This window comes from Anomaloglossus baeobatrachus, chromosome 5, assembly GCF_048569485.1.
Source record: "Anomaloglossus baeobatrachus isolate aAnoBae1 chromosome 5, aAnoBae1.hap1, whole genome shotgun sequence".
NCBI classification, from domain to species: domain Eukaryota; kingdom Metazoa; phylum Chordata; class Amphibia; order Anura; family Aromobatidae; genus Anomaloglossus; species Anomaloglossus baeobatrachus.
In genome coordinates this window covers 241,968,735-241,994,269 of record NC_134357.1, presented here as the reverse complement: position 1 = coordinate 241,994,269, position 25,535 = coordinate 241,968,735, and the positions used below count along the sequence as shown (strand labels likewise).

The window sequence follows — 25,535 nt, the reverse complement described above, 5'->3', positions numbered from 1 at the left end:
CTGACGAACACCGCTCAGCCAATCACAGCCACTAATGTTTCAGCCATCGAAAACGGCTGAAACATTGAAATCCAGCCCTGATCAGTGCAGCTGTAGCACTGATCATTGGCTGGAGCTGGGTGACCTCAGTTTCACCCGCCCCCAGCTCTGATTGGAGAGACCGGCCTTGTGACCGATCTCTCCAATCACTGTGGATCTGGGGCCAGAGACCGCCCCCTCACCTTCACTCAGGAATCTGTGGAAGCTGAGAGTGATCGGTAAGTTAGCCATTGCCCCTGCCCACTTCAGCCACCGCCACCACCCATTACTACAGGATGGGCACATGGCTATAGGATGGGGACAAGGTGGGGACATGATTATAGGATGGGGAGAAGGTGGGCACATGATTATAGAATAAGGTCAAGGTGGGCACATGACTATAGGATGGGGATAAGGTGGGGACATGATTATAGAATAGGGACAAGGTGGGCACATAACTATAGGATGGGGATAAGGTGGGCACATGATTATAGAATAGGGACAAGGTGGGCACATGACTACAGGATGGGGACAAGGTGGGCACATTACTAAAGGATGGGGACATTACAAGGATGGGCATAATACTATTGGATGGGGACATTACTATAGGATGGGCACAGTACTACAGGATAGGGACATTACTACAAGGGAACAAGGATGAGAAACTTTACTATAGGATAGGGATAAGGCTGGGCACATTAGTATAGGATAGGGACATTACTGTAGGATGGGCACATTACTATAGAATGGGACAACTATATGATGGGGACAGTAGTACAGGATAAGATTGGGAGATTGCTACAAGGGGACACAGATGGGGAACATTACTATAAGATGGGGGGCAAGGCTGGACACATTGCTACAGGATGGGCACATTACAACAAGATGGGGAACATTACTAAAAGATGTTGGCCAAAATTTCTATATAGTGATAATTGTAACACTATTAGTTACAAGAAAGGGATAAAATGTAAAAAAAAAAAAAGGCATGACTTTTTTTCACCATCAATTTTTTTTTATATATATATTTAAACAAAGAATGTGCACATTTATTATAATAAACAAGTGAAAAATGTTCAAAATCAGTGATCCAAAGGAGTGTAAAAAAAAAAAATATATGGTACCAATAAAAATGTCACTTTGTCCTGCAAAGAATGCGGCCCCCCAAATTATTTTTCTCCTCTGTGCGGCCCATACACCCAGCCGAGTTTGAGACCCCTGCATTAGATGCTCCAATTCTGGTGCTTTACTTGGCTCATCCTGATTGACCTAGTGCGGTGGCAATCGGGGTAATATATGGATTTCATGTCAACTGTGATTTGTCAAAAATGACAGCTGCAATCAAGCCCTAATTTAGTAATAGGGGGAAGTGTCTGACACCACCCATTACTAACCTGTAAGTCAAAAGAAATAAAGAATTTTTCAGTGTTTGTTTTTATTTGAAATAAAATACAAACATCCTCTTTGTCCCCTTTTATGAACCCCAAAACCCCCCTGCAGGTCCGACATAATTCACATGACGTTCCCGGCTCTGCTGCATCTTGAGTCTGCAGTGACAGACAATGTGGCTGATCACTGCAGACTCCAGGACACACTGACGGCAGCTTGGGACCTGGCTGTGAGAAGCGGTGACGTTTGTAAGTTAACCAGAGGTCACAGACAGGTTCTCAAGATACAAACTGTGACCGCCAGTGAACCCACTGCCGCATTGCGGCACCGCAATCTGGCAATCTGCCAGTCAGGTCATCGTAGTTCACACTGCGGGCTCCCACTGCCCTCAGTGAACTCAGTCGAACCCGCTGCTGGACTGCTGTGTAGACTTGTCCTGCAGTCCTACAATCTGCCAGTCAGGTCACCGGAGTTCACACTGGGGGCTCCCCTGCTGCTTTCGGTGAACTGAATTGAACCCGCTGTTGGATTGCTGCACTGTCAGATTGCAGGATAAGGCCGCACAGCAGTCCTGCAGCGGGTACAACTGAGTTCACTGACAGCAGTGGGGGAGCCTTTAGTGTGAACTGCGGTGACCTGATTGCCGGACTGTTGGATTGTGGGACACAGCAGCACACTAATAATTACAATTTATGGGTAGTAGTTCTGTCAGATGAGGTTGATTCAAGTAACTAGTCTGATTGCTGTTGTGCGAGTCAAGACAGAACTTTTGCTGCTATTGTAATGCGCTCCTTGTTTCTCTCGCACCCATTCAAGTCTATGGGGCGATAGAAAAATCACACTGCACTCATAGTACACTGGTGTACTGCGAGTGCAGAGCGAGAATGGCAATAGCCGGCTACAGAGGAGAGAGGGAGAGAAATCCCTCCCTCCCCTCTGCAGCACCACCCATCCCCAATCCTGCCCTCCCCTCAGTGCTGGCCCGTCCCCTGCAGCTGAGGTCCGCTCACACGGGCGGACCTCATTCACAGGGACACTTGCATGACACTCTGCTCTGCTGTACTGCCAGGGTGAGCCCAGTGTCATGCGAGGGGAAGAGGAAGAAATCCCCATGTGGTCCTGCCCTTAAAGTAAGTTTCGGTGTTTAACATACCTGGCTGAGATCCACCCAGTGCCTACTACATACTGCCCACAGAATGGGCAGCAGGTATCAGCTGGCAGGTTCCCTTTAAATGTTTGGCGATACCATAATGCGCCAAGTCCCTTTAAGATTACAATTCATGCTTGCTACATGGTGATCTACCAAGGCATACAGGTGATATATAAAGACCTGCATTTATACACACGCCTCGTCACTACATCTTCCCAGGATGTGCGTTTGTGGCTCGTCTGGGTCAGTGCTTTAGTTTACTACATAGTTTGAAAGATGCTCTTACACCAGAAAACTAACGTAGAGGCAATATGTAGTGGGTAAGAAATCCATACCTGAGAGGACTTCTTGTGCCGCCATAGCGAGATGTGAACTTGCTTTGCTGCGTGTATAGTCCTGTGTGCTGTGCTGCTACACACATTACTTCCCCTGTTCACAAACAGGTTCTCTCATGCTATGTAACTTAATATTGTGTGATAAAGCCCCTAGAATTGCTGCATATCTGAGGCTTTTTCTTAGTATATGTTTAAAGTGAATCTGTCACCAGGTTTTTGCTCCCCATCTTAAAACAGTATAATGTAGAGACAGACACCCTGATTCCAGCGATGTGTCACTTACTGAGCTGTTTGCTGTCATTTTGATAAAACCAATGTTTTCTGTGCTGCAATCTAGCAGTTATACAGAGCTCATGAATGTGCTGGACTAGCTGCAGCACATACAGACGCCCTACATTGGGTGCCGCTGGCCCTCCAGCAATTGCTCCTGCCCTTACAAGGGCAGTCCACATCTGGCCCATCGCTATCACTGCCCCTCAAAGTCCGGGTGCCTCCCTATGGATTTCACCACTTGAGGATCATTAGGGGAGAGACGTACACCATATACAGAAAAAGAACTAGGGCTGTTCCTCTCTAGCTGTAAATAGCTCAGCATAGTCTCACATCAGACTGCCGCGTGTACACACATGGAATGAATACCAGTCCCCTCTTAGTTTTCTCCCCACTGGGTATGAAATTAGGTGATTCTACAAGTGATCATATATCCTAGGATCATCATCACTTTGGAGGTTGTGCACATTTTAGCTTGCAATCTGTTATTATGGGATTAAAGGTTACGTTTCTAAACTAAACAGTGCAGTAAGTCACACAACACATTGCTGGAATCAGGATCTCTGCCCCTACATTATGCTGCTCTCAGATTAGGTGGCAAAAACCTAGTGACAGGTTCCCTTTAATGCCAGAATGTCAGGTTGTGCATCTTCTCTCATCTGCACTTTGAGCATTGTTTACTGGTACTGTTCATTAGAATAGATTGGCCACACCCTGTGTATTATGGGTTGTGTTGTGACCACGGGTGCAATGTTTTTTGGCATGGTGCAATTGAATGTAAATGTTATAGATTGTGTTAGGTTATGGTCACGTTAAATTCTTTGTAGCTTTTTTTTTTTTCTGCACCAAAAACAAGAATGGTAGCAAGAAAAAGCACTGCACACAATAGTCGTCTTTTTGCAGTGTTTTGGTAAAAAAAAAAAAAAAAAGAATTTGAACACTACAGATTTCAAAATACACCATACACCCCAGAAAAAATATGCAGCGTGTGAATGAGTTCATACACTCATCTGGCCTCAGGCAAAGTGTAAACTGTAGAGGACTCCGTGACCTGTGACATTGCCATAGGCCTCCATTCACTAGGTGAAGGCCACACGCACCATCCTTTACAGTATGCCTTCTGTATAACTATGTGTGGCTGATGCCATATGCAGACTCACCACTGCTGGAGTAGAACTAAAGACGCACACACCGATGGGAGGAGGAGAGGATTCGTGCCTTTATTTGGTGACCCCCCTGTAGGGCTTACAAAAGGTAAAAAGCCCTTGTCATGTATGCTCCAGCCATTATTAGAGTAACTAAGGACATTTGTGTAAAGCTGCAGGAGCTATAGTCAGTCAATAGCAGTACAGATACAAAGACTCAGAGGGAATGGAAAGGAGTGCTAGCAGGAAGGGGGATCATATTGGTGCGTGGACGGGCCAGTCTAAAGAGATATGTACATATTGGGCATTCCAGAAATCCAGGACTAAGGCACCAGATGTCTTCTTTTCACAACTTTTATTACTGCAAAAAAAAAATCACAACTTTTTGGACGCGCAGGGCCTTTATCAAGCCATAGAAAGAGAGATATATATATCTTTCTTTGGCTTGATAAAGGCCTTGCACGGCCAAAACGTGACTTTTCTGCAATAATAAAGTTATGAAAAGGAGGTCTGGTGCCCTGGATTTCACTGTATTGCTCTAACCTTAGAGGGTTGCACCAAGTGTGCACAAACAACAGAATGTAGCATGGGACTCCTTTATTACAAGTATAAGTGCATTCCAGAGAACTGACGAAGCATGAGAGAAGTCTGGGAGCTGGACAATGCATATTAATGAAGATGTTCTCATGTGAGTTGATCTAGTCCTCCGGTCTGCACAGTTAATCTGTCCTGACGCATGCCAGCTGGTACCCAGTGCTATCCACGATGGTGGCACGCTCAGTATGCGTCTTTCTGTAGGGAACCTGTGATATGGTGAGGCCCTATCCCTCTGTATGGCCGTTCTTATGATCAGACGCAGGCTTATACTCGGCTGTTTGGGCATCTTTTTGTAGGGACCCTGTGATATGGTGAGGCCCTATCCCTCTGTATGGCCGTTCTTATGATCAGATGGAGGCTTATACTCGGCTGTTTGGGCGTCTTTTTGTAGGAACCCTGATATATGGTGAGGCCCTATCCCCATGTATGGCCTTTCTTGTGATCAGACGCAGGCTTGTCCTGAGCTGTTAGGGTTCGTACAAAAAGACACCCAGTGATATGGTGAGGCCCTATCCTTATGTACGGCCGTTCTTCTGATCAGACTCAAGCTTCTCCCCGCCTATTTGGGTGTCTTCCTTTAGGAACCCTGTTATATGGTGAGGCCCTATGCCTATGTATGGCCATTCTTATGATCAGACGCAGGCTTCTCCTCGCATGTTTGGGTGTCTTTTTGTACGGACCCTGTGATATGGTGAGGCCCTATCCCTCTGTATGGCCGTTCTTATGATCAGACAAAGGCTTGTCCTTGGCTGTTTGGGTGTCTTTCTGTATGGGCCCTATAATATGGTGAGGCCCTATCCCTCTGTATGGCCGTTCTTATGATCAGACAAAGGCTTATACTCGGCTGTTTGGGTGTCTTTCTGTACGGACCCTGTGATATGGTGAAGCCCTATCCCTGTGTATGGCCGTTTTTGTGATCAGACGCCGGCTTGTCCTCGGCTGTTTGGGTGTCTTTCTGTATGGGCCCTGTAATATGGTGAGGCCCTATTCCTCTGTATGGCCGTTCTTATGATCAGACGCAGGCTTGTCCTGAGCTGTTTGGACGTCTTTTTGTACGGACCCTGTGATATGGTGAGGCCCTATCCCTCTGTGGGGCAGTTCTTATGATCAGACGGCGGCTTATACTCGGCTGTTTGGGCGCCTTTCTGTAGGGACTCTGTGATATGGTGAGGCCCTATCCTTATGTATGGCCGTTCTTATGATCAGACGCAGGCTTATACTCGGCTGTTTGGGTGTCTCTGTATGGACCCTGTGATATGGTGAGGCCCTATCCTTATGTATGGTTGTTCTTATGATCAGACGCAGGCTTGTCCTGAGCTGTTTGGGCGTCTTTCTGTTCGGACCCTGTGATATGGTGAGGCCCTATCCTTATGTATGGCCGTTCTTATGATCAAAAGCAGGCTTATACTCGGCTGTTTTGGGGCGCCTTTCTGTAGGGACCCTGTGATATGGTGAGGCCCTATCCTTATGTATGGCCATTCTTATGATCAAAAGCAGGCTTATACTCGGCTGTTTGGGCGTCTTTCTGTATGGACCCTGTGATATGGTGAGGCCCTATCCCTCTGTATGGCCGTTCTTATAATCAGACGGAGGCTTATACTCGGCTGTTTGGGCGTCTTTTTGTACGGACCCTGTGATATGGTGAGGCCCTATCCTTATGTATGGTTGTTCTTATGATCCGACGCAGGCTTATACTCGGCTGTTTGGTCGTTTTTCTGTATGGACCCTGTGATATGGTGAGGCCCTATCCCTCTGTATGGCCGTTCTTATGATCAGACGCAGGCTTGTCCTGAGCTGTTTGGGCGTCTTTCTGTACGGACCCTGTGATATGGTGAGGCCCTATCCCTCTGTATGGCCGTTCTTATGATCAGACGGAGGCTTATACTCGGCTGTTTGGGCGTCTTTCTGTTCGGACCCTGTGATATGGTGAGGCCCTATCCTTATGTATGGCCGTTCTTATGATCAAAAGCAGGCTTATACTCTGCTGTTTGGGCGTCTTTCTGTACGGACCCTGTGATATGGTGAGGCCCTATCCCTCTGTATGGCCGTTCTTATAATCAGACGGAGGCTTATACTCTGCTGTTTGGGCGTCTTTTTGTACGGACCCTGTGATATGGTGAGGCCCTATCCCTCTGTATGGCCGTTCTTATGATCAGACGGAGGCTTATACTCGGCTGTTTTGGCGTCTTTTTGTACGGACCCTGTGATATGGTGAGGCCCCATCCCCATGTATGGCTGTTTTTGTGATCAGACGGAGGCTTATACTCGGCTGTTTGGGTGTGTTTCTGTATGGACCCTGTGATATGGTGAGGCCCTATCCTTATGTATGGTTGTTCTTATGATCCGACGCAGGCTTATACTTGGCTGTTTGGGCGACTTTCTGTAGGGACCCCGTGTTATGGTGAGGCCCCATCCCCATGTATGGCCGTTCTTATGATCAGACGCAGGCTTGTCCTGAGCTGTTTGGGTGTCTTTCTGTAGGGACTCTGTGATATGGTGAGGCTCTATCCCTCTGTATGGCCGTTCTTCTGATCAGACGGAGGCTTATACTCGACTGTTTGGGCGTCGTTCTGTAGGGACCCCGTGTTATGGTGAGGCCCTATCCCTCTGTATGGCCGTTCTTATGATCATATGGCGGCTTATACTTGGCTGTTTGGGTGTCTTTTTGTACGGACCCTGTGATATGGTGAGGCCCTATCCCTCTGTATGGCTGTTCTTATGATCATATGGTGGCTTATACTCGGCTGTTTGGGTGTTTTTCTGTACGGACCCTGTGATATGGTGAAGCCCTATCCCTGTGTATGGCCGTTCTTATGATCATATGGCGGCTTATACTGGGCTGTTTGGGTGTCTTTTTGTACGGACCCTGTGTTATGGTGAGGCCCTATCCCTCTGTATGGCCGTTCTTATGATCATATGGCGGCTTATACTCGGCTGTTTGGGTGTCTTTTTGTAGGGACCCTGTGTTATGGTGAGGCCCTATCCCTCTGTATGGCCGTTCTTATGATCATATGGCGGCTTATATTCGGCTGTTTGGGTGTCTTTTTGTACGGACCCTGTGTTATGGTGAGGCCCTATCCCTCTGTATGGCCGTTCTTATGATCATATGGCGGCTTATACTCAGCTGTTTGGGTGTCTTTTTGTAGGGACCCTGTGTTATGGTGAGGCCCTATCCCTCTGTATGGCCGTTCTTATGATCAGACGGAGGCTTATACTCGGCTGTTTGGGCGTCTTTTTGTAGGGACCCCGTGTTATGGTGAGGCCCTATCCCTCTGTATGGCCGTTCTTATGATCAGACGGAGGCTTATACTCGGCTGTTTGGGTGTCTTTTTGTAGGGACCCCGTGTTATGGTGAGGCCCCATCCCCATGTATGGCCGTTCTTATGATCATATGGCGGCTTATACTCGGCTGTTTGGGCGTCTTTTTGTAGGGACCCCGTGTTATGGTGAGGCCCCATCCCCATGTATGGCCGTTCTTATGATTATACGGTGGCTTATACTCGGCTGTTTGGGCGTCTTTTTGTAGGGACCCCGTGTTATGGTGAGGCCCTATCCCTCTGTATGGCCGTTCTTATGATCATATGGCGGCTTATACTCGGCTGTTTGGGCGTCTTTTTGTAGGGACCCCGTGTTATGGTGAGGCCCCATCCCCATGTATGGCCGTTCTTATGATTATACGGTGGCTTATACTCGGCTGTTTGGGCGTCTTTTTGTAGGGACCCTGTGATATGGTGAGGCCCTATCCCTCTGTATGGCCGTTCTTATGATCAGACAAAGGCTTGTCCTCGGCTGTTTGGGTGTCTTTCTGTATGGGCCCTATAATATGGTGAGGCCCTATCCCTCTGTATGGCCGTTCTTATGATCAGACAAAGGCTTATACTCGGCTGTTTGGGCGTCTTTCTGTACGGACCCTGTGATATGGTGAAGCCCTATCCCTGTGTATGGCCGTTTTTGTGATCAGACGCCGGCTTGTCCTCGGCTGTTTGGGTGTCTTTCTGTATGGGCCCTGTGATATGGTGAGGCCCTATCCCTCTGTATGGCCGTTCTTATGATCAGACGCAGGCTTGTCCTGAGCTGTTTGGGCGTCTTTTTGTACGGACCCTGTGATATGGTGAGGCCCTATCCCTCTGTGGGGCAGTTCTTATGATCAGACGCAGGCTTATACTCGGCTGTTTGGGCGCCTTTCTGTAGGGACCCCGTGTTATGGTGAGGCCCCATCCCCATGTATGGCCGTTCTTATGATCAGACGCAGGCTTGTCCTGAGCTGTTTGGACGTCTTTTTGTACGGACCCTGTGATATGGTGAGGCCCTATCCCCATGTATGGCCTTTCTTGTGATCAGACGGAGGCTTATACTCGGCTGTTTGGGCGTCTTTCTGTTCGGACCCTGTGATATGGTGAGGCCCTATCCCTCTGTATGGCCGTTCTTATAATCAGACGGAGGCTTATACTCTGCTGTTTGGGCGTCTTTTTGTACGGACCCTGTGATATGGTGAGGCCCTATCCCTCTGTATGGCCGTTCTTATGATCAGACGGAGGCTTATACTCGGCTGTTTGGGCGTCTTTTTGTACGGACCCTGTGATATGGTGAGGCCCTATCCCTCTGTATGGCCGTTCTTATGATCAGACGGAGGCTTATACTCGGCTGTTTGGGCGTCTTTTTGTACGGACCCTGTGATATGGTGAGGCCCCATCCCCATGTATGGCTGTTTTTGTGATCAGACGGAGGCTTATACTCGGCTGTTTGGGTGTGTTTCTGTATGGACCCTGTGATATGGTGAGGCCCTATCCTTATGTATGGTTGTTCTTATGATCAGACGCAGGCTTATACTCGGCTGTTTTGGGCGTCTTTCTGTATGGACCCTGTGATATGGTGAGGCCCCATCCTTATGTATGGTTGTTCTTATGATCAGACGCAGGCTTGTCCTGAGCTGTTTGGGCGTCTTTCTGTAGGGACTCTGTGATATGGTGAGGCCCTATCCCTCTGTATGGCCGTTCTTCTGATCAGACGGAGGCTTATACTCGGCTGTTTGGGCGTCGTTCTGTAGGGACCCCGTGTTATGGTGAGGCCCTATCCCTCTGTATGGCCGTTCTTATGATCATATGGCGGCTTATACTTGGCTGTTTGGGTGTCTTTTTGTACGGACCCTGTGATATGGTGAGGCCCTATCCCTCTGTATGGCTGTTCTTATGATCATATGGTGGCTTATACTCGGCTGTTTGGGTGTTTTTCTGTACGGACCCTGTGTTATGGTGAGGCCCTATCCCTCTGTATGGCCGTTCTTATGATCATATGGCGGCTTATACTCGGCTGTTTGGGTGTCTTTTTGTAGGGACCCTGTGTTATGGTGAGGCCCTATCCCTATGTATGGCCGTTCTTATGATCATATGGCGGCTTATATTCGGCTGTTTGGGTGTCTTTTTGTACGGACCCTGTGTTATGGTGAGGCCCTATCCTTATGTATGGCCTTTCTTATGATCATATGGCGGCTTATACTCTGCTGTTTGGGTGTCTTTTTGTACGGACCCTGTGTTATGGTGAGGCCCTATCCTTATGTATGGCCTTTCTTATGATCATATGGCGGCTTATACTCGGCTGTTTGAGTGTCTTTTTGTAGGGACCCTGTGTTATGGTGAGGCCCTATCCCTCTGTATGGCCGTTCTTATGATCATATGGTGGCTTATACTCGGCTGTTTCGGTGTCTTTTTGTACGGACCCTGTGTTATGGTGAGGCCCTATCCCTCTGTATGGCCGTTCTTATGATCAGACGCAGGCTTATACTCGGCTGTTTGGGTGTCTTTTTGTAGGGACCCTGTGATATGGTGAGGCCCTATCCCTCTGTATGGCCGTTCTTATGATCAGACGGAGGCTTATACTCGGCTGTTTGGGTGTCTTTTTGTAGGGACCCTGTGTTATGGTGAGGCCCTATCCCTCTGTATGGCCGTTCTTATGATCATATGGCGGCCTATACTCGGCTGTTTGGGCGTCTTTTTGTAGGGACCCCGTGTTATGGTGAGGCCCTATCCCTCTGTATGGCCGTTCTTATGATCAGACGGAGGCTTATACTTGGCTGTTTGGGTGTCTTTTTGTAGGGACCCCGTGTTATGGTGAGGCCCCATCCCCATGTATGGCCGTTCTTATGATCATATGGCGGCTTATACTCGGCTGTTTGGGCGTCTTTTTGTAGGGACCCCGTGTTATGGTGAGGCCCCATCCCCATGTATGGCCGTTCTTATGATTATACGGTGGCTTATACTCGGCTGTTTGGGCGTCTTTTTGTAGGGACCCTGTGTTATGGTGAGGCCCTATCCCTCTGTATGGCCGTTCTTATGATCATATGGCGGCTTATACTCGGCTGTTTGGGTGTCTTTTTGTAGGGACCCCGTGTTATGGTGAGGCCCTATCCTTATGTATGGCCGTTCTTATGATCATATGGCGGCTTATACTCGGCTGTTTGGGCGTCTTTTTGTAGGGACCCCGTGTTATGGTGAGGCCCTATCCCTCTGTATGGCTGTTCTTATTATCATATGGCGGCTTATACTCGGCTGTTTGGGTGTCTTTCTGTAGGGACCCCGTGTTATGGTGAGGCCCTATCCCTCTGTATGGCCGTTCTTATGATCCTATGGCGGCTTATACTCGGCTGTTTGGGTGTCTTTTTGTAGGGACCCTGTGTTATGGTGAGGCCCTATCCCTCTGTATGGCCGTTCTTATGATCATATGGTGGCTTATACTCGGCTGTTTGGGTGTCTTTTTGTAGGGACCCTGTGTTATGGTGAGGCCCTATCCCTCTGTATGGCCGTTCTTATGATCAGACGCAGGCTTATACTCGGCTGTTTGGGTGTCTTTTTGTAGGGACCCTGTGATATGGTGAGGCCCTATCCCTCTGTATGGCCGTTCTTATGATCAGACGGAGGCTTATACTCGGCTGTTTGGGTGTCTTTTTGTAGGGACCCTGTGTTATGGTGAGGCCCTATCCCTCTGTATGGCCGTTCTTATGATCATATGGCGGCCTATACTCGGCTGTTTGGGCGTCTTTTTGTAGGGACCCCGTGTTATGGTGAGGCCCTATCCCTCTGTATGGCCGTTCTTATGATCAGACGGAGGCTTATACTTGGCTGTTTGGGTGTCTTTTTGTAGGGACCCCGTGTTATGGTGAGGCCCCATCCCCATGTATGGCCGTTCTTATGATCATATGGCGGCTTATACTCGGCTGTTTGGGCGTCTTTTTGTAGGGACCCCGTGTTATGGTGAGGCCCCATCCCCATGTATGGCCGTTCTTATGATTATACGGTGGCTTATACTCGGCTGTTTGGGCGTCTTTTTGTAGGGACCCTGTGTTATGGTGAGGCCCTATCCCTCTGTATGGCCGTTCTTATGATCATATGGCGGCTTATACTCGGCTGTTTGGGTGTCTTTCTGTAGGGACCCCGTGTTATGGTGAGGCCCTATCCCTCTGTATGGCCGTTCTTATGATCATATGGCGTCTTATACTCGGCTGTTTCGGTGTCTTTTTGTACGGACCCTGTGTTATGGTGAGGCCCTATCCCCATGTATGGTTGTTCTTATGATCATACGGTGGCTTATACTCGGCTGTTTGGGCGTCTTTTTGTACGGACCCTGTGATATGGTGAGGCCCTATCCTTATGTATGGCCGTTCTTATGATCATACGGTGGCTTATACTCGGCTGTTTGGGTGTCTTTCTGTAGGGACCCCGTGTTATGGTGAGGCCCTATCCCTCTGTATGGCCGTTCTTATGATCATATGGCGTCTTATACTCGGCTGTTTCGGTGTCTTTTTGTACGGACCCTGTGTTATGGTGAGGCCCCATCCCCATGTATGGTTGTTCTTATGATCATACGGTGGCTTATACTCGGCTGTTTGGGCGTCTTTTTGTAGGGACCCCGTGCTATGGTGAGGCCCTATCCCTCTGTATGGCCGTTCTTATGATCATATGGCGGCTTATACTCTGCTGTTTGGGCGTCTTTCTGTAGGGACCCCGTGTTATGGTGAGGCCCCATCCCCATGTATGGTTGTTCTTATGATCATATGGCGGCTTATACTCTGCTGTTTGGGTGTCTTTCTGTAGGGACCCCGTGTTATGGTGAGGCCCCATCCCCATGTATGGCCGTTCTTATGATCATATGGCGGCTTATACTCTGCTGTTTGGGCGTCTTTCTGTAGGGACCCCGTGTTATGGTGAGGCCCCATCCCCATGTATGGTTGTTCTTATGATCATATGGCGGCTTATACTCGGCTGTTTGGGTGTCTTTCTGTAGGGACCCCGTGTTATGGTGAGGCCCTATCCCTCTGTATGGCCGTTCTTATGATCATATGGCGTCTTATACTCGGCTGTTTCGGTGTCTTTTTGTACGGACCCTGTGTTATGGTGAGGCCCTATCCCCATGTATGGTTGTTCTTATGATCATACGGTGGCTTATACTCGGCTGTTTGGGCGTCTTTTTGTACGGACCCTGTGATATGGTGAGGCCCTATCCTTATGTATGGCCGTTCTTATGATCATACGGTGGCTTATACTCGGCTGTTTGGGTGTCTTTCTGTAGGGACCCCGTGTTATGGTGAGGCCCTATCCCTCTGTATGGCCGTTCTTATGATCAGACGGAGGCTTATACTCGGCTGTTTGGGTGTCTTTCTGTAGGGACCCCGTGTTATGGTGAGGCCCCATCCCCATGTATGGTCGTTCTTATGATCATATGGCGTCTTATACTCGGCTGTTTCGGTGTCTTTTTGTACGGACCCTGTGTTATGGTGAGGCCCCATCCCCATGTATGGTTGTTCTTATGATCATACGGTGGCTTATACTCGGCTGTTTGGGCGTCTTTTTGTAGGGACCCCGTGCTATGGTGAGGCCCTATCCCTCTGTATGGCCGTTCTTATGATCATATGGCGGCTTATACTCTGCTGTTTGGGCGTCTTTCTGTAGGGACCCCGTGTTATGGTGAGGCCCCATCCCCATGTATGGTTGTTCTTATGATCATATGGCGGCTTATACTCTGCTGTTTGGGTGTCTTTCTGTAGGGACCCCGTGTTATGGTGAGGCCCCATCCCCATGTATGGCCGTTCTTATGATCATATGGCGGCTTATACTCTGCTGTTTGGGCGTCTTTCTGTAGGGACCCCGTGTTATGGTGAGGCCCCATCCCCATGTATGGTTGTTCTTATGATCATATGGCGGCTTATACTCTGCTGTTTGGGTGTCTTTCTGTAGGGACCCCGTGTTATGGTGAGGCCCTATCCCCATGTATGGCCGTTCTTATGATCAGACGGAGGCTTATACTCGGCTGTTGGGGCATCTTTCTGTAGGGACCCCGTGTTATGGTGAGGCCCTATCCTTATGTATGGCCGTTCTTATGATCATATGGCGGCTTATACTCGGCTGTTTGGGTGTCTTTCTGTAGGGACCCCGTGTTATGGTGAGGCCCTATCCCTCTGTATGGCCGTTCTTATGATCATATGACGGCTTATACTCGGCTGTTTGGGTGTCTTTCTGTAGGGACCCCGTGTTATGGTGAGGCCCCATCCCCATGTATGGTTGTTCTTATGATCATATGGCGGCTTATACTCGGCTGTTTGGGTGTCTTTCTGTAGGGACCCCGTGTTATGGTGAGGCCCCATCCCCATGTATGGCCGTTCTTATGATCATATGGCGGCTTATACTCGGCTGTTTGGGTGTCTTTCTGTAGGGACCCCGTGTTATGGTGAGGCCCCATCCCCATGTATGGTTGTTCTTATGATCATATGGCGGCTTATACTCGGCTGTTTGGGTGTCTTTCTGTAGGGACCCCGTGTTATGGTGAGGCCCCATCCCCATGTATGGCCGTTCTTATGATCATATGGCGGCTTATACTCGGCTGTTTGGGTGTCTTTCTGTAGGGACCCCGTGTTATGGTGAGGCTCTATCCCCATGTATGGCCGTTCTTATGATCATATGGCGGCTTATACTCTGCTGTTTGGGTGTCTTTCTGTAGGGACCCCGTGTTATGGTGAGGCTCTATCCCCATGTATGGCCGTTCTTATGATCATATGGCGGCTTATACTCGGCTGTTTGGGTGTCTTTCTGTAGGGACCCCGTGTTATGGTGAGGCCCCATCCCCATGTATGGCCGTTCTTATGATCATATGGCGGCTTATACTCGGCTGTTTGGGTGTCTTTCTGTAGGGACCCCGTGTTATGGTGAGGCCCCATCCCCATGTATGGTCGTTCTTATGATCATATGGCGGCTTATACTCGGCTGTTTGGGTGTCTTTCTGTAGGGACCCTGTGTTATGGTGAGGCCCCATCCCCATGTATGGTTGTTCTTATGATCATATGGCGGCTTATACTCGGCTGTTTGGGTGTCTTTCTGTAGGGACCCCGTGTTATGGTGAGGCCCCATCCCCATGTATGGTCGTTCTTATGATCATATGGCGGCTTATACTCGGCTGTTTGGGTGTCTTTCTGTAGGGACCCCGTGTTATGGTGAGGCCCCATCCCCATGTATGGCCGTTCTTATGATCATATGGCGGCTTATACTCTGCTGTTTGGGTGTCTTTCTGTAGGGACCCCGTGTTATGGTGAGGCTCTATCCCCATGTATGGCCGTTCTTATGATCATATGGCGGCTTATACTCGGCTGTTTGGGCGTCTTTTTGTAGGGACCCCGTGTTATGGTGAGGCCCTATCCTTATGTATGGCCGTTCTTATGATCATATGGCGGCTTATACTCGGCTGTTTGGGTGTCTTTCTGTAGGGACCCCGTGTTATGGTGAGGCCCCATCCCCATGTATGGTCGTTCTTATGATCATATGGCGGCTTATACTCGGCTGTTTGGGCGTCTTTCTGTAGGGACCCCGTGTTATGGTGAGGCCCCATCCCCATGTATGGTCGTTCTTATGATCATATGGCGGCTTATACTCGGCTGTTTGGGCGTCTTTCTGTAGGGACCCCGTGTTATGGTGAGGCCCCATCCCCATGTATGGCCGTTCTTATGATCATATGGCGGCTTATACTCGGCTGTTTGGGTGTCTTTCTGTAGGGACCCCGTGTTATGGTGAGGCTCTATCCCCATGTATGGCCGTTCTTATGATCATATGGCGGCTTATACTCGGCTGTTTGGGCGTCTTTTTGTAGGGACCCCGTGTTATGGTGAGGCCCTATCCTTATGTATGGCCGTTCTTATGATCATATGGCGGCTTATACTCGGCTGTTTGGGTGTCTTTCTGTAGGGACCCCGTGTTATGGTGAGGCCCCATCCCCATGTATGGCCGTTCTTATGATCAGACACAGGCTTGTCCTCGCCTGTTTGTGCTCTTGGCGTGTGTAGGGGAGCAGATGGCTCTGCGCTGATTGTGTCACCCTGGGAGGGCCAGTCCTTTCAGAACCATGCCCTGCCTCGTGGGCTTCCACAGTGTGTTCCCGGCATCAGCCCCCCTGCTCCAGCTCTGTGGGCATGTGTGCTGCAGGATGGCTCTGCATTTCCTCCCCCTGGGGTGAGACGGGAAGCGAGGACAGTTGTGCAGAGGGAGGAGAGTCTCGCTCTCAGCCAGTCAGAAGGGCCTCTCGCCCACCCCACCTCCTCTGTCTCCTTTCCTCCTTGGGTTTGGCCACCCCTTCCCCCTCTTTTGTGTGACTTAGCTCCCCGCCTACTGCAAAGCACTGCTGGGAAGAGTGTGTAAGCAGCAAGTGAAGACAGCCAGGAGGGATTTGCAGAGAGGGTCAGAGTTGGCTTAGCATGAGACAGCCGGGAGCCAATGTGCTTGTCTGTGTGGCTGGGGCTGGCAGCACAGTCACCAGGGCTACTGCATGAGGACTGCAGAGCAGCTCCCTCCCACTGACTGAGCTGGCAAGTAGCAGGAAATGTGCTGCTGGTCAGTGCTGACAAGGGGTGAGTGGGGAGTGGTCTGTGGCATGTGTGCCCTCCGCAGCATAGCGCCTGTGAGTGGCACTCCCTGTGTTCTGCTGTGTTTACCTGTCATGTCCCCCACCCCCACTGTGATCAGGCTGTGTGTGTGATGGCTTCTGTTCTTATACCCTGTGTAACCTGCCCCTCCTTTTTGTCTCCCTGTTCCCTGGAGGGTAATAGAATCTTCTGGAGGAACACGCACAGGACCCCCCTGAACTTGCCCTCACCGGAGTCCCCATTGTCCAGTGGCCCAAGAGGCAGCAGGTAAGTCCAGACTGCATGTGGTTTCTATTTTCTAAGATGATGCTTGTGGCAGAGGAGGATTTCTGCAGTCGTAGGTGACGTATGTGACTGGCTTGTGGGGTCCACAGAACCTGACCAGTCGTTGGCAGGTTTACATTATTTTCCACCGGTTAGTTTAATTTGATCAGTTCTGCTTGATCCTGTCCTCTGTGAAAATAATCAACCTTGTCTTGTTACTGATTCACATGCATGTATAGAGCCCAATGGAATACATAGACGTAGCAGAGCTTAATTTGTCATTCAAGTGCGTCTTGAGAACGTGCCGAGTTAAGATGCAAGGGAGTGACCTGCAGCTCTGTGGAAATCTGCAGACGAAGCTGAATGACACCTTCCTCTCTGCTATGCCTGCCACATAGGGTCTGGTTATATAAAGAAGCTATTGATGAGCCTTCACAGATATGTATACCTGAAAGAGACCAGAATTTTACAGTTGGGAGATTGTATTTGATGGTCACACGTGCTGTAAATGGATTGCAAGCCACTGTTCTCTGGTATCAGCCACTTCTGACTGGAGAGATACTGGTTCTAGGGTTTCTAAATGGGATTACTGGACAGGAAGTCTGCTGTGTGCTGGGAAGTCCCTTCCCCAGTTGTGTCTGGCATGGTGTTGGCTCTGATGAGCCCTTTAATCTTTGACATACATGTTTGTGAATGTGATTCGTTGCTCTTAATATAAGCTGAACTATGTGCTTATATAATATGGCATGGTCTAGACAATTAGTCTGGCTTTCTGCACACCGGCTAGTATCTTTTGTTTTCTCTTACAGCCACTAGAAATAGAAATCTGAAAGCACATTGGTGTATGAAATGCTGGCATTATCATGGCATACTTTGTATAGCCGATCTGCTGGGGGTGTCAGCTGTCTGACCCCCGCCGATCTAACATTCATGACCTCAATGTGCAGTGATAGGAAAACTCCTTTCAGGGTGTCTGCGCTGCAGATTTTCTGCCCAGATTTTCTCATCCACCCAACTGCAGAGCAAACTGACACCTTGTGGCTTGCCTATTTGTGCTGCAGATAGTCTCCCTAGATTTCATCCTTTGCAATGTAACTACACAATTTGGTGGAATTTCTGCAGCGTGTTAGGCTTGCTTTCACACATCCGGTTTTTGCCCGTGCAGCACAATCCGGTAAAAACCGGAAAGAACGGATCCGGCGTGTGTTGCCGCCGGATCCGTTCTTTCCCCCATAGACTTGTATTAGCGTCTGATTGTGCCGCACGGCCTTGCGTTGCATCCGGTTTTTCCCGGATCCGGCGTAAATAGCTGATTTGGCAGCCGGATGGAACACTGTTTGGCCGGTTTCACACATCCGGCTTTTTGCCGTTTTGCCGGATGCGGCACTGTCCCGTACAGTTAATACAGTACAGTGACAGCGCTGTAACTTCCGGGTCACATGCGCCGGTCACATGACAGCATGTGACCAGCGCTTGTTGCGCTGTCATTGTACTGTATTAACTGTACGGGAGAGCGCCGCATCCGGCAAAACGGCAAAAAGCCGGATGTGTGAAACCGGCCTTTGCAGCGTTTTTGGTCTCCGGTGAAAAACCGTATGCCGTCAGATCCGGCGCCGTGAGTTAGAATGAAAGCCTATGAGCGCCGGATCCGTCATCATCCGGCATTTGATGGAATCCAACGACGAATCCAGTTTTTTAAACTGCGCATGCTCAGTAACACAACGGATCCATCAAAAAACGGAAGGAACGCATGGTAAAAACTGATGAAACGGATCAGTTTTTTTCACCGGATCCATTGCATCAGGTTTTTTTTGCCGGATTGTGCCGGACGGCAAATAACGGATGTGTGAAAGCAGCCTAAGTGCCTTAGTAACATACCGTAAAAGCAAAGTGAACTGGTCCTGGCTCCGGTTTATCCAGGCACTTGTGAGAATCCATCCTTGGACCTCACCAGACGCAGCAGCGTCCGCTCTCTTCTGTCCAATGCCTCGGTCACATCTGCTCTGATTGGGAAGGTTCTGGGGCCAGGTGATGGCTATAAGCCTAGGGATTGAGGCTAGTGCACACAATATCAGGGAGGCCAAGTTCACACCTCACTTGTGCTCATTAGGAGTGCCATTGTACATATCATGTATTTGCTATTTAATTATAAGAATTAGGAATGTAAGATATATACATATATAATTTTGTAGGTGTATGTGTGTATTTATACATATATATTTGTACACATGCATTAAGCATCTATCATTCATTGTTTACAATTATTATAGATTATATAGCACTTATAAGTTTATATTTTCTAACTACTTTTTTTATTTTTGTGATATTAATTTGATTATTAAATTATTTTAGTTTTAGTTTTGATTAATTTTCATATATTACTCTGAACAATATGAATATATAATGTACAGTATATTAAAATTGCTCAATATTTGAAGTAATGAAATCCCAAGCAAAATAGAACCCCTTAAACACAGGAGACACCTCCAGACGTACACTCCTTTTGGTAACAAGATCCAGCTGTATAGCTATCCTTTTTGGCAGTTGGAAAAAAAATACATTTCAACAATGTAGCAAAAACATAGTGGGAACATAGAATTACCGTATTTTTCAGCTTTTGTCCGATGTTATCTGAACAGAACTTAGTAAATGTTTGCCTAGATTACACACTTTTTCACACTTTCCTTCTTCATAGTCTTCCCATATTGCCCCGTTGAGAACTATGCACTTTTTTTGTCAATTAAAGAAGGCGTCCCATTAAGTTTTTTTTTTTTTTCTTCATTGAATCTGTGTGTGTAGTGTCAGTGTGGTAATATACTCACCTACCGCCATCTTCTCCGGTATTCAGCGCTGTTCTGCTCCTATTCTGAGGCTGTCCATATCGCCCTGCGCTCTGTCTGATCTGGAAGTCTCTATTGTAATGTAAGCCTATGGAGCCTTGTTCTTCCCCTCTATAGACTTAGGCTATGGGCGCACGTTGCGTACATTCACTGCAGAAATTTCTGCAGCGATCTGAAGAGCACATGTGCGCTTTAAATCGCTGCAGAAATGTCCGTAGTGAAAAAAAAAAAAGCAGATTCCATGCGCTCTGCCTGCAGCTCCTGCCATAGACAGAGCAGGAGCTGCCGGCAAAGCGCATGGAAGAAGTGACATGTCACTTCTTAGAACGCAGCGCTCTAAAACGCCACGTGCGCACGGCCCCTGCACAATCTCCATAGACTGTGCAGGGGACGCAGGACGCATGCAGTTACGCTGCGCTACAAAGCACAGCGTAACTGCATGTATTTACGCAACGTGCGCACATAGCCTTACATTGTACAAGCCACTTCCAGGGCACACAGAGCGTCTGAAGAGAGGTGATGGCGGTAGGTGACTATATTAGCACACACTATTATATGTACAGAAACACAATATTTAATGAACGAAATAGTTATTGGTAAGCGTCTTTACAGAAAAAAAAAAGTATACAGAAGTATTTAGTGCATCTGTATGTGAACATGGTAACACCGCCCTAGCTACAGCTCCTTAGTACAGAGCCGTGTACGCTTTGTTGGCCACTACATGTACAGGGATCTTCTCTCTTGTATGGTCTCTAATGGGGCAAAACATGGTTGAGGTACACTGATGTACAGTAAAGGCCGCTTTACATGCTGCGACATCGCTCAAGCAATCTCGTTGGGGTCACAGAATTTGTTACGCACATCCGACTGCTTTAGCGATGTCGTTGGGGTCACGGAATTTGTGACGCACATGTGACCGCTTTAGCAATGTTGTTGGGGTCACAGATTTTTGTGACGCACATCCGACCGCTTTAGTGATGTCGTTGCGTGTGACACCTATGAGCGATATTGCATCGTCGCAAAAACGTTCAAAATTGCTAATCTGTGACTATTCCCAATTATCGTTGCAGCTGCAGGTACGATGTTGTTCGTCATTCCTGAGGCAGCACACATCGGTACGTGTGACACCGCAGGAACGAGGAACTTCTCCTTACCTGCGGCCGCCGGCAATGCGGAAGGAAGGAGGTGGGCGGGATGTTACGTCCCGCTCATCTCCGCCCCTCTGCTTCTATTGGGCGACCGCTTAGTGACATCGCTGTGATGCCGAACGAACCGCCCCCTTAGAAAGGAGGCGGCATCGCTATGCAGGTAAGTACGTGTGATTGGTCTGAGTGATGTTGTGCGCCACAGGCAGCGATTTGCCCGTGTCGCACAACCGATGGGGGCGGGTACGCACGCTAGCGATATCGGTACCGATATCGCAGCGTGTAAAGCGGCCTTTAGGCTATGTTCACACATTGCACTTTTGCTGCATTTTTTTTTTTTCTCATGAGTTTTATGTAGATTAAAACCTACATTTTTTCCTGGCTGAAATGGACAACTGGTGCACTATTGAAGAAGCAGCATGTCTATTCTTTCAGCGTTTCTGCTGCATTTTTCACCATTGAAAACAATGAGTGCAGAAATGTAACAGCTGCGTTTTGCGGTGAATGAAACTAACTTTATTTAAACATGTACTGTAGAAAATGACACCCCAAAATCGCAACGTGTGAACATAGCTTAAGAGCGCTCATACACTGCTGTGACAGGCCTGTACTAACTAAAGCACCACTACAGTAGATTTCAGCCACAATAATAAAGCAGCTCTGCACTATGCCGCTTGGACATTATGGTTGTCCGCCATTAACAGATGACTGTAGAAAACCTTATCCTCCCCACGAGTACGTCTACAAAGGCATTATACAGAGTGACATCTGCACCGCTGCGATCATGAAAAGACTGCTCTGTGTAAAACGAGTAGGAAGCTTAGAGGGGATTTCCAGGGACAAAACCAATCTGATGTCCCTGTAATAACTCCCCACCCCAAACGCCAGATATATTTTTTCCTTACCCTTTGCACCACCTGCAGACATCCTTGTGGTCTGTTATGGTTTGCAATCTGAACTTCCTCCTAGAAATCCTACTGTGCCTCTAAACTACCTTTCCCAAGAAGCAGATTGTCTTCCCTACAGCTCACGTCCACCCTCCGTGCCCGATCACTCCTAATACAAAGCCGTATCCTGAGACTTGTCTCCAGTCTCAAGATGGACAATCTGTATACTGTGTAGTGACGCGCGCCTGCAGTCATGTTGATGATATTATTGTGTGGAGCCTGTACACTCTGCCTTCCTCCCTGTTGCATCCCGGATTGCTCACAATGTGCAGAGGATCACAGGCCACGCTCCCATGACATCACATTGCTGCGCACACTACTGACTGCTGAATAGCAGCAACCGAACAGCAAATAAATGATATTTCTTCATCTCTGGGAGGATTTACTATGCTTTAGGAGTCTTTCTGCCCAGAAAACCCTGCCTAAAAAGAATCACTAAGGCTAGTTTCACACTACGTCTTTTTAACATCCGCTGAAAACGTTTTTTTAGCGGAAGTACGGATCCTGCTTTTACAGCAAATAACGTATGCAAACGCATATGTTATTTTGCAGGATCCTGCACTGGATGTTAGGGGCGGGCAAAGGAGTCATGTGATCGGGATTGAGGGGAGGTAGACTGGGAGGAGGCTTCTGACAGCTGCATACGCTGGTAACCAAGGTAAACATCGGCCTTGGATACCCGATATTTACCTTGGTTACGAGTGTCTACAGCTGCTAGGAGCCGGGCTGCGTGCACATAGCAGAGCCGGGCTGCGTGCACATAGCAGAGCCGGGCAGCGTGCACATAGCAGAGCCGGGCAGCGTGCACATAGCAGAGCCGGGCAGCGTGCACATAGCAGAGCCGGGCAGCGTGCACATAGCAGAGCCGGGCAGCGTGCACATAGCAGAGCCGGGCAGCGTGCACATAGCAGAGCCGGGCAGCGTGCACATAGCAGAGCCGGGCAGCGTGCACATGAGAGAGAGAGAGAGAGAGAGAGAGACCGACCGACCCTGTCCCTGTACCGGGCATGCTCAGTAGAGAATCAGGATCCTGTTATAACGCAACTGAACGACTTTTGGTAGGCAGGATCCAGCACTCATTGACATGCATTGCAGCTCGCGGCGCAATGTCAAGGATCCTGTGACATACGTTAATTTGACAAAGCCAAAAAACGCTACATGTTGCGTTTTTGAAACATGTTAAATTAACGCAAAATGACGGATCCTGCATCTAACGGACGCAAACGAATGCAAACGGAAGTGGACGTGAGTCCATTGAAAATGCATTAAACACAAAACGGATTTGCACAGGATCCGTACTTCCGTTAAAAAAACGTTTTCAACGGATGTTAAAAAGACGTAGTGTGAAACCAGCCTAATTATGGTGGTAACTCTCCATTAATTAAGAAAGGGCAACTCCTAAATACTTATCTATGGAGAGACTGCCATGGCTATTCATTTTCATCAATAGGCATTCTAGAATGTATAATACACACTGTTAGCAATCAGTAATTTGTGTGTAGCGCATGTATTCTAATATTTGCCGGTTGCCATCTTCTGCCATTTCCACCACTGTTGCAGCACAGACCCAGAGGTTACGTTCCCATTGTAAGTCTACGAGGCTCAGAATGGGGCTATACAGAGAAATCCAGGATCCAGAGCACCAGACGTCCTTCTTTACTTTACAAGGTTTCAGCCTCACAGTGCCTCTATTAAGCCATAGAAAGAGATATGTTTTCTGGACTAAAAAGGTTACCAAAAGGAGGACGTGTGGTGCCCAGGTTCCTGGATCTCTCTATATTGCTACAACCTTGTGGATGGTTGCACAAAGTGTGCACGTACTACAGAGTTGTACACGGGACTCCCCTATTACAACTATCAGAATGAGGTGGTTGGAAATTGCTGGGGACACTGACCGGTAAAACCAAATCACTACAGCTGTCCTAAGTAGTGAGATATGTACCTTTTTATATATTCTATTAGCCCAGAAGGCCACCATTGTCAGGTAGCTGATCTAGAGGCAGCAGAGGCTTGCTTGGCTATTGAAGTGAGCCGTCACCCTTCACACACTGATGTGCTGTCTCTTGTCAAGCACACAATTGGAAGTGGTAAAGTGGATATCTGACAACGGGGACACTTCGCCAAATTGACCTATATTAGTAAGTAATGTGTCCCATTATGTAACGCTCATTAATGCATATATGTATTATTTTTTTTGCCTGGAAAATCACATTAACTTTCTCCAGACTACCACTGATTGCTAGTGATCTTCCCCAATTAATGGAAGGCCTTGTTGTTGACACATTTTTGGAGCCTAATGCTATGTGCCCACGCTGCGGAAAATGCGCGGATTTTGCCGCGGATTTCTCGCGGAAAAGCCGCGGATTTCCCGAAAATCTGCAGCTTAGGCACTTCCCAGCCATTTCTATGGCATTTTGGAAATGCTGTGCCCACGCTGCGGATTTTTCCACAGCGGATTTCGTGCGGATTTTGATCCGTAAAAATCTGCAACATGTCAATTATTGTTGCGGATTTTCATACGGATTTTGGCTTTAAAATTGGTAAGAAAAAAAAAAATCCGCACCAAAATCAGCATCAAATCCGCGGCAAATCCGCACCTTTCAAAAGGTGCGGATTTTGCGGGAAAGCTGCGGATTTTGATGCAGAAAAATCCGCAGCTACATTCTCTCGTGGACACATAGCCTTAGGCTATGTGCCCACGGGACTCTGTATCTGCGGATTTTTCTGCATCAAAATCCGCAGCTTTCCCCCGGAATCCGCACCTTTTCATAGGTGCAGATTTGACGCGGAATTTGTTGCGGATTTTGCGGATTTTTTTGTTTTGGCAAAATCCGCACGAAAATCCGCAACAATAATTGACATGCTGCAGATTTTTCCGCACGAAAGAAATCCGCAGCGTGGGCACAGCATTTCCCAAATGCCATAGAAATGGCTGGGGAGTAGCTGTGCTGCTGATTTCTGGAAAAGCCGTGGATTTTCCGCGAGAAATCTGCAGCAAAATCCGTGCATTTTCCGCAGCGTGGGCACATAGCCTTAGCATTCTTGAAGGCGTGGCTTGTTTCAATGATAGCATCTAATGGATGCTTTAAACGGAACTTGTAGCCTTGGAAAATGCTGTTTACCAGCAGATATAGGATCTCCGCTCACAGGTCTGCTCACTGTATTGTGAGCAGCGACTGTAAGCAGATCTGTGCAGAGCACCTGTCAATCAGAGTACTGGGGCGTGTTTATAGCTGCCGCTCACTGTACAGTGAGCAATGGCTGTAATCACTGCCTGCACTGCCCCTATGATTGAAAGTCAGCAGTTACCAGGAGGATCGAAGTTAATATGATCAGTAACACTACTTACCCGCAGATTGATATCATTTGTAAGGATGACCGTTCCCTTTAATGTAACAAAGCCTGTTGCACGACCTTGGAACGATCAGGAGTAATATAGACATAATATAGGATCTTAATACATTAATGCTGTCATTTTGTAGCCCACTACCCTTTTGGATTATAAGCACTATAGCATGGTACCATGACCTGGTCACCCA

The 25,535-nt window shown here is 48.2% G+C and overlaps 1 protein-coding gene across 5 annotated transcripts in view; it reads left to right on the top strand.

Annotated features, from left to right (window-relative positions):
- KDM2A (lysine demethylase 2A) overlaps positions 1–25,535 on the top strand; it is a 211,585-nt gene that overhangs the window by 142,695 nt on the left and 43,355 nt on the right. For all 5 annotated transcript variants that reach the window (XM_075349289.1, XM_075349288.1, XM_075349287.1 and 2 more), the window contains one exon: positions 16,984–17,067. In XM_075349289.1, the coding sequence (XP_075205404.1) occupies positions 16,984–17,067 (84 nt within the window). The remainder of the gene's footprint in view (positions 1–16,983; positions 17,068–25,535) is intronic.